The 17,658-nt window shown below is 35.7% G+C and overlaps 1 protein-coding gene across 2 annotated transcripts in view; it reads left to right on the top strand.

Annotated features, from left to right (window-relative positions):
• Nucleotides 1–17,658, top strand: part of ATP13A4 (ATPase 13A4) — a 194,833-nt gene that overhangs the window by 100,694 nt on the left and 76,481 nt on the right. For both annotated transcript variants that reach the window (XM_055110792.2, XM_034957912.3), the window contains 5 exons: nt 691–761; nt 854–934; nt 2,457–2,526; nt 3,995–4,129; nt 9,844–9,913. In XM_055110792.2, coding sequence (XP_054966767.1) covers nt 691–761; nt 854–934; nt 2,457–2,526; nt 3,995–4,129; nt 9,844–9,913 — 427 coding nt within the window. The remainder of the gene's footprint in view (nt 1–690; nt 762–853; nt 935–2,456; nt 2,527–3,994; nt 4,130–9,843; nt 9,914–17,658) is intronic.

Raw genomic sequence — 17,658 nt, 5'->3', positions numbered from 1 at the left:
AAATGACTGGGCACTGCTTTTCATTAAAAAGAAAACCTTACCGAGGACTTATGTAGCCTCATTATCTGCCCAAGTAATTTCTTCTTAACTCCTGTATCAATACTTTGGTTTCAGTTTACCTTTCTAGCTTCATTCTTCATTCTACAAACAGGTGTGCTCACTTGCCTTCTTCCCCCAAACTAACTTGTGAACAATCTCTTTAAAATACTTTCTATTTTCTCATCTGAGTATAAGTCTTCCAATCCTTCAACACTGTAACTCATACATCATCTCCATCATGATGCCTTCCATCATCTTCTCTCTCTTTACGTCTACAGCATTTCAAGATCGTATTTTTTATGTTATTATGTTTTTATTTTTTGGCATGGTACATATTGGACTGTATGCCTTTTTTTTGGAATTTTTTCCTCCTTAGTTTATAAAGTAGTAGAATGCAGAGACTAAGTTTTATTCATATATATTTTTCTATATAGTAGGTCCATGATACATGTTGATTGAATGATGACTTCTAATAAAGAATACCATTTGTATGGTAGAAAAGCAAAGGGTAAATTAGAAAAGGATAAAATCTTAAATAAGTATGTTAGAGTTTTATCTTTGCTTTTCAAACAAATGCTTCTTTAGCCACTGGGTTGCTGTTTATTCTCTGATCCTCAAACTAGAGGTTTTCTTAGTACTTTTCTTTTGCAGGTGAGATGCATAAAAGTGCAGAAAATAAGATATGTTTGGAACTACTTAGAAGGACAGTTCCAGAAAATTGGGTAAGTTGTTTTAGCGAGTACAGCCAAAGAAGAAAAATGTTATCTCAAAAATATTATTGTTAAATATGTTCTTTTCATTATTATTATTTTAGCTCTTTGGAAGACTGGCTCAGTTCTGCCAAGATACATCAAAAATTTGGATCAGGCTTGACAAGAGAAGAACAGGAGATTAGGTACCAAGCATATTATTGCCTATCTAGCTCAAAAGGATTATTATCAGTTAGCCAAATAGACAGCTAGTAAATAGTTATCTTAATGGATTAATATCAGAAAATATTGTAATGCTCTATTTAGTATTATTAAATTAAATCTTTCACATACATTATATTACATCATCTTCACAGCAACCTTATGGGGCAGGTAGAACAGACATTATCACCATTTCCACACAACAAATGAGAAATCTGAGGCTCAGAGGGGTTTCATGGCCGGAACGAGGTCACACAGATGGGAATTAGTAGCGAAAGAACTGAGTCCCACACTCCTGACTGCAGATGTAATGCTCTTTCTACTCCATACAAAGTTTCTCAAGGTTATTATAATATAAAGTTGAGCCATTTTAGGTTAAAATCAAGAAATACATATTAGACCATGATAACGCAGTTAAATAATAACCATGGAGCAGCAGCAGAACACCATGCAAGATGTGTAACTCCACATTTCCAAATCAGTTATTAGGCAGAGGAGAGAGGTTTAGGGAGGGCACTGGTATGTCAAGAGTCTGTGGGCTTTGAACAAATACCTTTTCCTCTCTGGACCTTTGTTTCCCAATCATAGACAGGGGTAGAAGGACTCTTTAAAGGCCTTGCTGTTCTAAGTTTCTATGATTCACATGCTTCCCCCTTCCCCATTTCTAGTACTTTGAAGAGATGTAGAGCCTAGCAGAATCAGCATCACCTGGGAGCTTGTTAGAAATGAAGGATCTCAGACCACTTTTCATCCCATTGAATCAGAATCTTCATTTTAACAAAACAATATCACCACATGATCTATATAAACATTAAAGTTTGAGAAGCACTTCTCTCATACATTTGACCAAGCTATTTAATCTGAGCATCGAGGTGGAAGACACAGAGAAAGCGGTTAGTGTTTTCAACAGTAACATAACTCATAAAATGTCTTTCCTCTGCATAATCAAAGAAACACATCTCTGGGTTTTAGAGACACTGAATCAAAAAGCTGAATAATTATGTGTGTAGAGCTATTTTTGAGATCACAGGGCCTTTCCACTCACATTAAAATACATTCTGAAGTTTTCCAGAACTTCTAAATAGGGGTAGGAAAGTAGAAACAGCATTTCCTTATCAATAAAAGTAATTTCTCTTAACTACTTCACTGTCTTACAGTAATAAAACCGGAATTGAGGAGAGACAGAGTTGGGAACATGCCAATCCTGAAAGTACTTGAATGAGACAATATTTAATATTAAATACCCAAAATACCATTTAGGAAAATATTTAGACCTTGGAAAGAGTATGCTTCTAGAAGCAATATGGTCATATTTATCGTTTTTGCAACTGGGAACCCTCACCTCCCATTATTTTGAGAAGGATCAGAATGGTATTTAAAAAGGGAGACTTATGTTGGTCTCACAAGTGAGAAAGTGAACATGGAATAGACCTTTTTCTGAATAGGTGAGGAGTCAGTTTTAATTTTATTATTTGTGACAGAGTGATCTGTGATTTCTTTCTATAGGAGGTTAATATGTGGGCCTAATACTATTGATGTTGAAGTTACACCAATTTGGAAACTGCTCATCAAGGAGGTAATTTCTCCAGCATTTTCTCTTGGTGTTGGACAGAAAATAAGGAAGTTTGGCTCTAGTGAAATAATCAGGAGTGCTAATTGTTAATAAGTAACTTCATATAGAGTATATTTTGAAAGTATGCCAAGCATATTATCCTCATATCTCTTGCTTACTCTTTTTCTTCAAGTGGTTCTTTTGCACATTGCCTTATGCAATATAGGGTGTGAAACTCGTTGTACTTATTTACCATTTAATGGCTGGATGAATATAATGTTTCTTTTCTTTTTTAATACTATGCTGCTTAACTTGTTTTAACTTCGTGAAACTCAATTTTTTTTAAGCTAATCCTTTTGTTAGGTAACAGATACAATTTCCTTGGTGCCTAAAATTGTAGGAAGAAAAAAACCCATTTATTCATCCTTCTTAGTACTGCTGATCTCAAGGTATAAGATGAAATTTTCCTTTTGGACCCTATCACTGAGCTCATCATTGTTTCACTTTACAGCGATTATTATCAAACCATAGCCCCTCTAGCTGTCCTCTGGCTTCCCTGTGCTCTCTCTCGACTCCTCCTTGCCTTAAAAAAAGCTTACTAAACTTCAGGTACTTTTAAAATATTTCCAGCAAGCCGTCAAGCATGAAAGAAAGTAAAACAAACCAATAGGGAATGTTTCTGTGTGCTGCCTTTCTAACCAGAAGAAAGGTTTGCCATTCCTGTTTTAGAGAGAGGGAAACCAGCTAGGGGGAATTTAAGTAAAGGCACAGCATGTTTTTGACCAAAGCAGAATTAAAGCTGTTGAAGTTAACAGCTACTCTCTCGCACAGTGTTCTAGATGCTCTATTACAGCTTACTGCTTTCAGCACAGCTCTCTACTTATGAGAACATGCAGTCTTCAACTCACCCATTAATCAAGTTCCTTAATGACTTCAAATATGGCAGGTGTTATATCATAGAGAAGAAGAGACTAGAAAGTATTTTAACTTTATAAACCTGAACTAATACTTCACCTTTCTGAAGGCCAGTAAATGTAGACAGGAGGTGACAACATCTACTCCTTAAATAACTATTGTGATGGCCGACATGTCAATACATGAGACACTACTTTGTAAGTTATAAAGTGAGGCAGTGATTAAAAGTAAGTGCTCTGGGGTCAGATTCCCTGTGTTTAAGTCTTGGGTCTGTGGCAATCATAGTCGCATGACTTTGGACGTATTTCTCAAGCTCTAAGGTTCAGTTTCTTTATCATTACAAAGGAGATAAGTAACAACTTCTGGTTAATAAGGTAACTGTGGGAATTCAATGAGAAAATTCAAGTAAAGTTGCTTAGAGCGGTGTCTGGCACATGTCAATTGCCAAATAAATATAATAAGAATATTGTGTGGGATGATGTATGTCATGAAGATGATTATGAAAACAAGCAAATAAAGAGCTAAGTGTGAAGCCTAAAAATCTCCCTTGTCTTCCTGTTTTTATGTCTGCCAACAGGTTCTAAATCCATTTTATATATTTCAACTCTTCAGTGTCTGTTTGTGGTTTAGTGAAGACTATAAGGAATATGCTTTTGCCATCATAATCATGTCCATAATTTCCATATCTTTGACAGTATATGATCTCAGAGAGGTGAGTTTTTCTATTAATTCTATGGTTTCATAAAGGGAAGGATAATGACTTTATTAAAAATTTGTTAGAAAGGAGAATCAGGAAATAGTCACTTCGTACTCCGTAGTAAATGAGAGCAAGTTTGTAAATACCTAGCACAGTAACCAGTGTTCAACAATTTAGTCCTTTCCCTTTCCTCCCATTCCAATCCCTAACCTTTGAAGTTATTTTTCCTCCCTCTTTAATTTACTCAAGACTAATTAGCCAGAACAACATCCAAAGGTTTATGAATTGTGAATATGTGAAAAAATTTATGTAGAGAATACTAATGGGACTTGAGGATGGTGGCAGAGAGCTGGAAGGTGGAGGAGTCTATTTAATATAAACTCCTTTGCTGTTTATGTTTGGCTGGTACTCATTTGTCAAGGCCCCAGTCCAACTCCTGACTTTCTTTATGCCTACACCAGGTTTCTAGATACTGTTGGGAAAAAAAATTACATAGAACAGATTGGTTGGTTGCACTATAAATCCATGAATGCCAACCTCATCCGGACAAGGCTTCTGTTCATCTCTAATCAAGGTGCTCTTCCGTTCTCTGAAATTAAGGTTTCAAGCCATCTCTGTCCTCTGGTGTCTGAGACGCCCATCTTCTCATATTCCACTCTTTCTTTAATTCAGCAGATATCACTATTTCACAAAAAAAGATGGAAGCCATAAGACAGAAAATTGCCCAACTCCCCACTTTCCGAGTGCCAAATGACTCATCTCCGCAGCCCCCTCCTTCCCTGAACTCTCATTCCAGTGAAGGAAGTGCCCTTCACCAGTGCTTGAGAGACCATCCGCTCCCACCTTCCTGGGGTGCTTGTGCAGTCCATGAATGACTCCTCTCTTCTCTCCTCAAGAGCCTTCCCATCAACTTTTAACATTCTCAAGTTCTCCCAACTTAAAAACAAAACTCAAACAAACAAAACAATTTCTTCTCTTGACCGTGCTTCTGCCTTCAGCTACTACTATATCACTCTTCTTCCATTCACAGTAAAACTTCTAGAGTCTTTGTGTCTGTTATCATTACTTACTCATCTTCCTCTTACTTTTCACTCATGCCGACATGTCTTCCTCCCTCATGACTCCATTTAAACAAATCTTGTTAAAGTTGCCACTGTGATCCCAAAGCCCATAGATCATTTTAAAATTTAAAAAGTTCTTTTAAAATTAGCTGTTTTTTTCCTTAACAGAAAGGGCAATATATGGCTATGATAAAAATAAAATTCAAACTGAACAAAAGAGTGTGAATAAAAATTAAGGCTCCCTCCTGCTGGGAAACCTTCCCAGTGTTCAGGTCCTCTTTCAAGATACATCCACTAGGACCATATTTTCTGTATACTTTTAGTTATATTAAATGCATATGCATTAATTTGTTTAACAGAATGAATATATTCTATGTGTACTGTTCTGCACTTGAATTTTATTTATTTATTTATTTTTGAGATGGAGTTTTGCTTTTGTCACCCAGGCTGGAGTGCAATGGTGTGATCTTGGCTCACTGCAACCTCTGCCTCCTAGGTTCAAGCAATTCTCCTGCCTCAGCCGCCTAAGTAGCTGGGATTACAGGCATGTGCCACCACACCCAGCTAATTTTTGTATTTTTAGTCGAGATGGGGTTTCACCATGTTGGTCTGGATGGTGTTGATCTCCTGACCTCCAGTGATCCACCCACCTCAGCCTACCAAAGTGCTGGGATTACAGGCGTGAGCCACCGTGCCCAGCCTCCACTTGAACTTGAACCTATTATATCCTAAATATCTTTCTGCATCTGCACAAATACATTTTCTCTAGGTGTACCGTAATTTTTAACCAGTCCAATGTTGATATGTATTTGGTTGTTTCTAGTCTTTTGCTACTAAGACAATGCTGCAAGAACATCCTTGCACATATATCTTTTCATGCATCTATATATACATATACATATGCACACATATTACATACATATACATATGTATATAACAAGTATATATGCTTATAAATATCTGTATTGATATAGAGATAGAAAATTTCTGCAATTGAAATTACCTAGTCATAAGCTAGGCACACTATTTTAACACATGTTATCAAAATGCCTCTTTAAAAAGTAATACTGGCCAGGTGTGGAGGCTCACACCTGTAATCCCAGAATTTTGGGAGGCTGAAGTGGCAGGATGGCTTAGACCCAGCAGTTCAAACCAGCCTGAGCAACATAGTGAGACCTCGTCTCTCTATGTATATAAAAAAGTAATACCAATTTACATTCCTTACAACAGTAGATAAGTGTTTTTCTTATCTTTGCCAATATAAGTGAAAATAGAATTCAGTAACTCTAATCACGTTTTCCATTACGAGTTGAGCATTTCTTCACACTTTAAGCCATTTGCATTTCTTTGACTGGGAACTGTTTGAGTCCTTTATTAATTTTTATTGGGTTCTTGGTGTTTTGCTTACTAATGTTATGGTCCCCCTGCAGTGGATATTTTTTTTTCCCCCGGTACCGATATCGCTAAACCTCTCAGTTGGATTTGACACAGTTAACTGCTCCATTCTTTCTGAAGCACTCTTTTCCCTGGCTTCAGGGACAACACACTCTCCATCCTCTCCAGTTGCTCTTTTCCGTTCTCTTTTGATAGCTCATCCTTCTCTATCTGACTTTTAAAAAATGAGTGTTCCAAAGTCAAAACAACATGAAAATGCATTTAATGTAAAGGCTCCATTTTTCTCTCCCACTCCACTTGGCCGACTGCTTACATTAGTTTCTTGTGTAATCTTCCAAAACAGTTTTTAGGCAAATGAAGCAAATATATGTACTTTCTTTTTTTCTTATGTAAGTGGTAGCATAATTACATTATTTTCTAACTTGCTATTTAAAAAATTACTATTAATATATCTTGAGGATCTTTTCATGTAAGTACATAAAAGATTCTTCATTATTTTTATAGCTGTACATGCCAATGACTTCTAAAGGCATATGCTAATAGCTTTCAAATTTGTATATGTATCTCAAATCCAGATATCTCTTTTCAGTTGCAGACTCATAGCTTCAACAACCTATTTGATATCCCCACCTTAATATCAAAAAATTACCTTAAATTCAACACTTTCGACATAAAACTCAAGAACTCTTCTCCTCAAATCTGCACTTAGGTTTATCTGATGTGGTAGCAGATACTGCTGACCATTCTGTTGCACAAGCCAGAAATCTGGTTGCCAACCTTGAAACTTTCTCTCTTCTTCCCCTTCAACTACACAGAAAGTCCTTTGATTTTTCCTTCCTAAATATCCCCTGGCATCCTTCACTGTTTTCCACCCTACCACTATTATGGTTCAAGTTAGCGTAATTTTCTACCTTGCAATCACCTCCCATCTGGCCTCCATACATCATTCTTGAAGAATATGATTATTTACATGCTTTTATCACTAAAATGCTTCAAAATATTCCCATTGCTCTTACAATAAACTTCTAAATCTCATCGCAGACTTTAAAGCTTCCCCTGGAGGTTCACAAACTTTTTAGTTTCTAGAGCTCTTTAAACTCTTAAAAATCACTGAGGATCTCTAAGAGTTTTTATCTTTTAAACATTTGGTATTTACCAAATTAAGAATTAAAACTCAGAATCATAAAATATTCATTAATTTAAAATAATAATAACATATTTATATATACATATATATTTAAAGACAACTGTATTTTCTGAAATAAAAATAATTTAGCAGGAGAATGGCATTATTTTACATTTTTGCAATCTATTTTATGTTTGGTTTAATAGAAGACAATTGGATTTTCTTTTTTTTTTTTTGGCTTATAAGCAACAGAATTTATTTCTTTAGTTATGGAGGCTGGAAAGTTCAAGATCAAGACACCAGCAGATTCAGTGTCTGGTGAGATCTCTCTTCTGGATTCAGAGATGGTACCTTCCTATTGCATCCTCACATGGTGAAAGAGACAAGGCGTCTCTCCTGGGCCTCTTCTATAAGGGCACTGAAATTATTCATGACCTAATCACCTTTCAAAGGCCCCTTCTCCTAATATCATCATCTTGGGGGCTAGGATTTCAACATACGAATTTTGGGTCACATTCAGACTGTGGCAGTCTTTTAAAAAATTTCTATATCAATTGATTTTAATACTTTGATAATCGTATTTCTTTTTTTATTTCTGACAATTGGATTTTCATAACTGCTTCTGCATTTAGTCTCTTGTGATATTAAACACCACTCAGCCTCTGGACGTCTCCACTGTACACTTGTGTGAGAATAAGATGCTAAAAGGCAATTAACACCTTAGTGCCATTATGAAAAGAGTATACCTGCTCAGCCCCTGTGGGACATTCCTAAAAACCCCCAGGAATCCTCAGGCCACTCTCTAAGGACTGCTGCTCCACCTGTACGTGTAACTGCTGCTCCACCTGTACGTGTAACTGCTGCTCTACCTGTACGTGTAACTGCTGCTTTGACTTATTTCTCCTGCCTTCATTCACCCAGCATCTCCCTTGCTTTCTGCCTTCCAGATGCACTAGGCTTTTTGTTTCCTGAAACATACTCTTTTTTTGCTTTGACTTATTTCTCCTGCCTTCATTTACCCAGCATCTCCCTTGCTTTCTGCCTTCCAGATGCACTAGGCTTTTTGTTTCCTGAAACATACTCTTTTTTTCGAACCTCAGAACATTTCGATATGTCACCTGGAATTGTCCATTTTTTTTTCATCTTCATGATTTGCCCTTACCCCTTGACTAAATAACTCCTACTCAGATCTTAGGTTCAATGTCACTTCTTCAGGGGAGATTTCTCCTGATTGATTCCCTTTGCTATAAATGATCCAAAAGTACTTTATTTTTTCTTCTTATTCCTGTTTGTCATTATACATTTATATATGTAGTTACTTGATTAAAACCTACTTTTCTCAGTAGGCTGTAAATTTCTTGGTGTTAAGAACCATATCTCTTTTGTTCATTCTATTCCTGAAATATTAAAATTTGCTCAATAAATGTTTGTTGATTAATGCACAAATTGGTAAAAGAATGAGTTACTCAAAAGCAGAACACCCTGTCTTTTTGACATTGGCTTATTCTGTTAATCATTTTTAGAACATATTTATCAGATTCGCAAATAATTTGAAGCTAGGGAATTTAGGAAGTATCTTAAATGACAAAATCAGGACGACAAAATGGACACACTAAATGACTGGGAGTTTTAACCCCCAGAATCAAGTAGAAGGTCTTTTACACAATAGTTTCCTAATAATGTGGAATCAAATATAATTGTGTTTTTTGTTTGTTTCTATTACTGACTCACTCTCAATATCCCACATATTTCATGTATTAGAACAGCAAATATTATGAGGAAGTAGCAGGAACCACCATACTCCTTATTTATTTATTTATTTATTTATTTATTTATTTATTTTGAGACAGAGTCTTGTTCTGTCGCCCAGGCTGGAGTTCAGTGTCAAAAACTCTTCTGAGTGGAAAGAGCATGCTGGGAAATTCCTTTCTGCTGAAGAAAACATACTTATTGCTGGGTGAAGAGCACTAGAAGTTGGATGCTTTTTCAATTAAATAATGAGTACTTAGTCCTTTGTTTTTAGCCAGTACATTCCATTCAACTGGCAGTAAGACAGTGCTCTATCTTTAAAGAAGCCTAGCACCTTAATAATACCTAGAAACTATGCTCAAATAGATAAGACTTTTCCATTTTTCCTTCTTTTTCAGCAATCTGTAAAACTCCACCATCTCGTCGAGTCACATAATAGCATTACGGTCTCTGTATGTGGGAGAAAAGGTAAGTTCCATTATTTTAGATCTATATGCTATTCACATGGAATCAGAAAAGAATTTAAATTTGTATTTCTGATTGCTGCTGTTATTCCCATCTTCATATTCATTTCTCCTTAGGCATTTGTTCAAAGGGATGAGGAACTTAAGATTTTTTTTTTTTACCTTAAAAACTACTTTAGACCGGGTGCGATGGCTCACGCCTGTAATCCCAGCACTTTGGGAGGCCGAGGCGGGCTGATCACGAGGTCAGGAGATTGAGACGATCCTGGCTAACACGGTGAAACCCTGTCTCTACTAAAAATACAAAAAATTAGCCGGGCGTGGTGGCGAGCGCCTGTAGTCCCAGCTATTCGGGAGGCTGAGGCAGGAGAATGGCATGAACCCGGGAGGCAGAGCTTGCAGTGAGCCGAGATCGCGCCACTGCACTCCAGCCTGGGTGACAGAGCGAGACTCCTTCTCAAAAACAAAACAAAACAAAACAAACAAACAAAAAAACTACTTTATTGGGGTGGAATTAACATTTGGTAAACTTAACATACTTATAGTGTAGAATTTGATAAGTTTGGCATATGTATATTCCCGTGAAACTATCATAATCCTCAAGGTAATGACCATTCATCACTCCCAAAAGTTGCCTTGTTCCTGTTTCTAGTTTTTTTCTCTCCCGCTTCCTCCCACCTCCCCCATCCCTCAGGCAATCATTTATCAGCTTTCTGTCACTGTAGATTCATTTCCAGGCTCAATATTATACATAAATGGTATTTTACAGTATGTATTCTTTGGGTCTTTTATAATATATTTTTGGTTAATTTTGGGGGGATCAAAGTTCATAGTTATTTTGGGATTTATCCATTTTTTTAAGTGTATCAATCGTTGATTCCTTTTATTTCTGAGGCTATCTCAGTGTATGGACATACTAGTTTGTTCATCCATTCACCTATTGATGCATATTTGGGTTCCAGTCTTTGGCTATTCCAAGGAATGGTGTTATGATCATTTAGATACAAGCCGTGTATAGAAATGCTCTTTCATTTCTTATGGGAAAATACCTAGCTATAGAACAGCTGGGTCATGTACTAGATAGATATTTAACATTTTAAGAAACCGCCAATCTTTTGTCCAACGCAGTGGTGCCGTTTTACACGAGCAGTGTATGAGAGTTCCAGGTGCTCCACATTCTTGACAACACTTGGTATGGTTAGTCATTTTAATTTTGGCCACTTTGGTGTGTGGTAGTATCTCATCGTTGTTTTAATTTGTTTCCCTAATGACTAATGGCATTGAACATCTTTTCAAATGCTTATCTGCTGCTCATATACCTTGTTTGGTGAAGTATTTGTTCAAATCTGTTGTTTATTAGATTATTTTTATTATTAAAATTGAGAGTTTATTCTACATTTTGGATACAAGTCCTTTATCAGATAAATGATTTGCAAATATTTTCTCTCAGTCTATGACTTACCTTCCCATTCTCTTTACAGTGTTTTTCAAAGAGCAGACATTTTTATTTTTGTTAAAGTCCAGTTTATCAATGTTTTCAATTGTGGATCATGCTTTTGATGTAATTTCTAAGATATTTTGTTAAGGTCACCATGATTTTCTGTATTGTCTTTCAGAGTTTTAGGGTTTACATGTAGTTCTATATTACATTTTGAATTTTGTTTTTGTTTTTTTTCGATTGAGGGTCATTTTTTGCAGACAGATATCCAAATGTTCCAATACTGTTTGTTGAAAAGATTATCTTTTCTCCACTGAATTAACTTTTCACCTTTTGTCAAAAATCAATTGTTCACATATAAGTGGATCTATTTCTTGATTTCCTACCCAATTTTATTGACCTATTTGCTTTTTTATAGCAATACCATACAAAGTTGCTTTATAATAAGTCTTGAAATAGGGTAATGTTAGTCCTACAGTTTTGCTCTTCTCTTTTAGAGTTATTTTGACACTATTGAGCCCTTTGGGTTTCCATATGACTTTTGAACTCAACCTGTCAATTTCTTTAAAAAATGCTGGGGTTTCTTTAGAATTACAATAATTTATAGAAATACAGCCTTAAGTTTGTAAATCTTTAGAAGCTCATTTAAAAATCTGTTAGAATTCCTCATTCAGTACTAATATGAAATGTACAATAACATAAACAATGGTCACAAATAAGATTCAAAGATGCCAATGTTTTATGAGATATTTTCCATAACCTGGGGTTGCTTCCTTAGAGTATTCCTAAGATGTCTACTGATCTGTCTGTTAAAGTCATGCAGTGGGAACAAATGTCGATTTTCTTTGCCAAGAAAATACCATAGATGAACATTAAAAACAGTTCTGTAAGCCAAAATTCACATCTGCACACACTTAAAATGTAGCTCTGTTTTAAAATAATAATAATTTGTAATACATTCTGAAAAACACAAAAATGCTCTACACCTGGCTGGGTTACCAGTGTTTAGCCATAAGTGCAGTGATACAGGTTATGCAATTACTGAAACTGGTAAGTGTATTCTAAATTGTGGAAATATGTACGTGTTTTTGTATTATAACCCTTTCTGGCATCTATTTCAGGCTTGTTTATATTATATACATATGTAGAGTATAAAGTTCAAAACATGCTCTAGTGATGTAACCAACCAATTAAAGGAAATAAAATATTTTTAAGGGGAATATAAGTTTTTATCCTGGTTAAAAATTATTTATTTATTTTGGTATATGAATAAGTTCTTTCGTGGTGATTTCTGAGATTTTGGTGCAGCCATCACCTGAGCAGTGTACACTGCACCCAGTGTGTACTCTTTTATCTTTCACTCCCCTTCCACCCTTTCCCCTGAATCTCCAAAGTGCATTGTGTCATTCTTATGCCTTTGTGTCCTCATAGCTTAGCTCCCACTTATGAGTGAGAACATATGATGTTTGGTTTTCCATTCCTGAGTTACTTCGCTTAGAATAATAGTCTCCAATTTCATCCAGGTTGCTGCAAATGCCATTATTTCATTTTTTATGTCTGTATGGTATTCCATGTTACATATATGCCACATTTTCTTTATCCACTCATAGATTGATGGGCATTTGGGCTTGTTCCATATTTTTGCAGTTACAAATTGTGCTGCTCTAGACATGCACATGCAAGTATCTTTTTCATATAATGACTTATTTTCCTCTGGGTAGATACTCAGGAGTGGAATTGCTGGATCAAATGGTAGATTTACTTTTAGTTCTTTAAGGAATCTCCATAGTGTTTTCCATAGCAGTTTTACTAGTTTACATTCCCACCAACAGTGTAAAAGTGTTCCTTTTCACCACATCCTCGTGAGCATCTCTTATTTTTTGATTTTTTGATTATGGCCGTTCTTGTGGGAGTAAGGTGATATCGCATTGTGGTTTTGATTCGCATTTCCCTGATCATTAGTGATGCTGAGCACTTTTTCATATGTTTCTTGGCCATCTTTATATCTTCTTTCAAGAGTTGTCTATTCATGTTCTTAGCCCAATTTTTGATGGCATTGTTTGTTTTTTTCTTGCTGATTTGTTTGGGTTCCTCGTAGATTCTGGGTATTAGTCCTTCAACAGAAGTATAGATTGCAAAGATTTTCTCCCACTCTGTGGATGTTCTGTTTATTCTGCTGGTTATTTCTTTTGCTGTGCAGAAGCTTTTCAGTTTAATTAATTAAGTACCATGCATTTATCTTTATTTATTTATTTGCATTTGCTTTTGGGTTCTTGTTATGAAGTCTTTGGCTAAGCCAATGTCTAGAAGAATTTTTCTAATGCTATCTTCTAGGATTGTTATGGTATCAAGTCTTAGATTTAAGCCTTTGATCCATCTTGAGTTGATTTTTTATAAGGTGAGAGAAGAGGATTCAGTTTCATTCTCTACATGTGGCTTGCCAATTATCCCAACACCATTTGTTGACTAGGGTGACCTTTCCCCACTTGTTTGTGTTCACTTTGTCAAAGATCAGTTGGCTGTAAGTGTTTGACTTTATTTCTAAGTTCTCTATTGTGTTCCATTGGTCTATATCCCCATTTTTATACTAGTACCATGCTGTTTTGGTGACTGTGGTCTTATAGTATAGTTTGAAGTTGGGTAATGTGATGCCTCCAGATTTGTTCTTTTTGCTTTGTCTTGCTTTGGCTATGCAGGCTCTTTTTTGGCTCCATATGTTTTTTAGGATTATTTTTTCTAGTTCTGTCAAGAATGATGATGGTATTTTCATGGGAATTGCATTGAATTTGTAGATTAATTTTGGCAGTATGGTCATTTTTACAATATTGATTCTACCCATCCATGAGCATGGGACATATTTCCATTTGTTTGTATCGTTTATAATTTTTCAGCAGTGTTTTGTAGTTTTCCTTATAGAGGTCATTCACCTCTTTGTTTAGGCGTATTTCTAAGTATTTTATTGTATTTTGCAGCTATTAGAAAAGAGGTTGCATTCTTGACTTTTTTTCTCAGCTTGGTCACTGTTGGTGTCTAGCAGAACTAGTGATTTGTATACATTAATTTTGTATCCTGAAACTTTGCTGAATTCATTAACCAGTTCTAGGAGCTTTTTGGATGAGCCTTTAGGGTTTTCTTGGTATACTATCATATCATCAATGAACAGCAACAGTTTGACTTCCTCTTTACTGATTTGGATGCCCTTTATTTCCTTCTCTTGTCTGATTGTCCTGGCTAGAACTTCCAATATTATGTTGAATAGAAGTGGTGAATGTGGGCATCCTTGTCTCATTCCAGTTCTCAGGGGAAATGCTTTCAACTTTTCCCCATTCAGTATAATGTTAGCTGTGGATTTGTCATAGGTGGCTTTTATTACCTTAAGGTGTGTCCCTTCTATGCCAATTTTGCTGAGGGTTTTAATAATAAAGGGATGCTGGATTTTGTCAAATGCTTTTTATGCATCTATTGAGATGATCATGTGATTTTGTTTTCAATTTTCTTTATGTGGTGTATCACATTTATTGACTTGTGGATGTTAAATCATCCCTGCATTCTTGGTATGAAACCCACTTGATCATGGTGGATTATCTTTTTGATATGCTGCTGGACAGTTAGCTAGTATTTTGTTGAGGATTTTTGCATCTATGTTCATCAGGGACATTGGTCTGTGGTTTTCTTTTTTTGTTATGTTGTTCCCTGGTTTTGGTATTAGGGTGATACTGGCTTCAAAAAATGATTTAGGGAGGATTTCCTCTTTCTCTATCCTGTGGAATAGTGTCAATAGAATTGATACCAATTTTTCTTTGAATGTCTGATGGAATTCAGCTGTGAACCCGTCTGGTCCTGGACTTTTTTTTTCTTGGTAACTTTTTAAATACCATTTTAATCTTGCTGCTTGTTATTGGTCTGTTCACATTTTTCCTGGTTTAACCTAGGAGGGTTGTATATTTCCAGGAATTTATCCATCTCCTCTAGGTTTTCTAGTTTATTTCCATATAGGTGTTCATAGTATCCTTGAATGATCTTTTGCATTTCTGTGTTATCAGTTGTAATATCTCCCATTTTGTTTCTAATTGAGCTTATTTGGATCTTCTGTCTTCTTTTCTTGGTTAATCTCACTAATGGTCCATCAATTTTATTTATCTTTTCAAAGAACCAGCTTTTTGTTTAATTTATCTTTTGTGGACTTTTTTTTTGTTTCAATTTCATTTAGTTCTGCTCTGATCTTGGTTATTTATTTTCTTCTGCTGGGTTTGGGTATGGTTTATTCTTGTTTCTCTAGTTCCTTGAGGTGTAACCTTAGATTGTCTATTTGTGCTCTACCAGACTTTTTGATGTAGGCATAAAAAAGTTGGGATTTTTATTGGTATTGTGTTGAGCCTATAGATACATTTACGGAAAATTGACTTCATAACATATTTCAATCTTTCTCTCTATGAATATAACACTGCTTCGTTTGTTTAGGTTTTTGATTTCTTTGGCAGTGTTTTGCAGTTTTCAGTGTGTGGGTCTTACACATTTTTTCTGATTTATTTTTAAGTAATTCATATTTTTGATGCTATTGTAAATGATATTTTAAAATGTAAATGTTCAGTTGTTCATTTGCTAGTAGTTCCATCATGTAAACACGCTGATCAGTAGTTTGCTTCACACTAAGGAGAGACCCTCGGCAGATCTTCGTGGCTCTCCCCTGGACAGTTACCTCCCCAGCACTCTGCTCTATGAACTCAAGCTGCCAAGATCTCCATCGATGCTCATCTTTGTGTTCTGAACTCAGTAGTCATCTGGACTTGGTCTGCTTTCCCTTCTCTGCATAGTGGCTTGGAAACTCTTTAAAGACAGTAAGCGTGGCAAATGTAGAACACCTTTATTTGTTTCCCATCTCTTTCGTTGTTTGATGTTCAGTGTCTATAACCCATTGTTTCATATATTTTATATGGTTGTTTCCAGTGGGAAGATAATTCTCGTCCTTTTTATTCTCTCTTGGTTGGAAGTGAATGTTTACCTTTTAAAAATATAATTGGTCATTTTTTTGTCCATATTTTTTATGATAAAACACTTTGAACATATACAACTGTAGAGAGAATACTATCATAAATCCTCACGTACCTGTCACACAGATTAAATAATTATCAACTTAATGAATCTTTTTTCATCTGTTCTATTAACTCTCCACCCTAGATTATTTTAGAACTATCCCAGATATTATATTTTATTTGAAAATATTTCAGCATATAGCTCTAAAATATAAAGAGTCTTTTTAATTCCTTTATCACATCTTTTAAAACCTCATAATTTTAAAATAGTTATACAGGCAATGTTCAAATTTCCTCAACAGAATCAAGTACTGTGTAGACATACTTATGATACGTACACAAGCACGCTTTGTTTTATTGCCCCTTGCTTTATTGTGCTTCAAAGATACTGCATTTTTTTTTCCAACTGAAGATTTCTGACAGTCCTACATTGAGCAAGTCTATCCGTGCCGTTTTTCTAAAAGCGTGTGCTGTCTTCATATCTCTGTGTCACGTGTTGGTAACTCTGGAAATACTTCAGACTTTTTCGTTGTGATTATATCTGTTAAGGCAATCTGTGATCACTGATATTTGATATTACTATGATAATTGTTCTGGGGCACTATGAACCATGCTCATGTAAGATAGCAAACTTAATCGGTGTTAGATGTTCACCAACTGGCCATTCCTGTCTCTCTCTCTCTCTTTCCTCAGGCCTCCCTACTCCCTGTGACCCAACAGTATTAAAATTAGATCAATAAATAACCCTACCCTGGTTTCTAAGTGTTCTAGCAAAAGGAAGAGTTACATGTTTCTGATTTTCAAGTAAAGCTAGAAACGATTAAGCTTAGTGAGGAAGACATGTTGAAAGCTGAGATACACTGAAAGCTGGGACTCTTGCACCAGTTAGCCAGGTTGTGAATGCAAAGGAAAAGTTTTTGAAGGAAATTAAAAGCGCTGCTCCAAAAGTGAACACACAAATGATCAAAAGCGAAGCAACATTATTGTGGATGCGGAGAAAGTTGTAGTGGTCTGAATAGAAGCTCAAACCAGTCATATTTCTGTAAGACAAAGCCCAATCCAGAGTCAGGCCCTAACTCTTTAATTCTACGAAGGCTGAGAGAGGTAAGAAAACTACAGAAGAAACGTCTGAAGCTAGCAGAGTTTGGCTTATGAGGTTTAAAGAAAGAAGCCATCTCCATACATAAAAATGGACGGTGAAGTAGCAGTACCAGATACAGTGCTTATAAACCTCAATAAGAATGTTGCAAGTACTCATTTTAATGGTGTTAGTCATTG

This window comes from Pan paniscus, chromosome 2 (genome assembly GCF_029289425.2).
Source record: "Pan paniscus chromosome 2, NHGRI_mPanPan1-v2.0_pri, whole genome shotgun sequence".
Taxonomy (NCBI): Eukaryota; Metazoa; Chordata; class Mammalia; order Primates; family Hominidae; genus Pan; species Pan paniscus.
The sequence above is the reverse complement of the archived record's forward strand: the minus strand, read 5'-3'. Positions and strand labels throughout refer to the sequence as shown.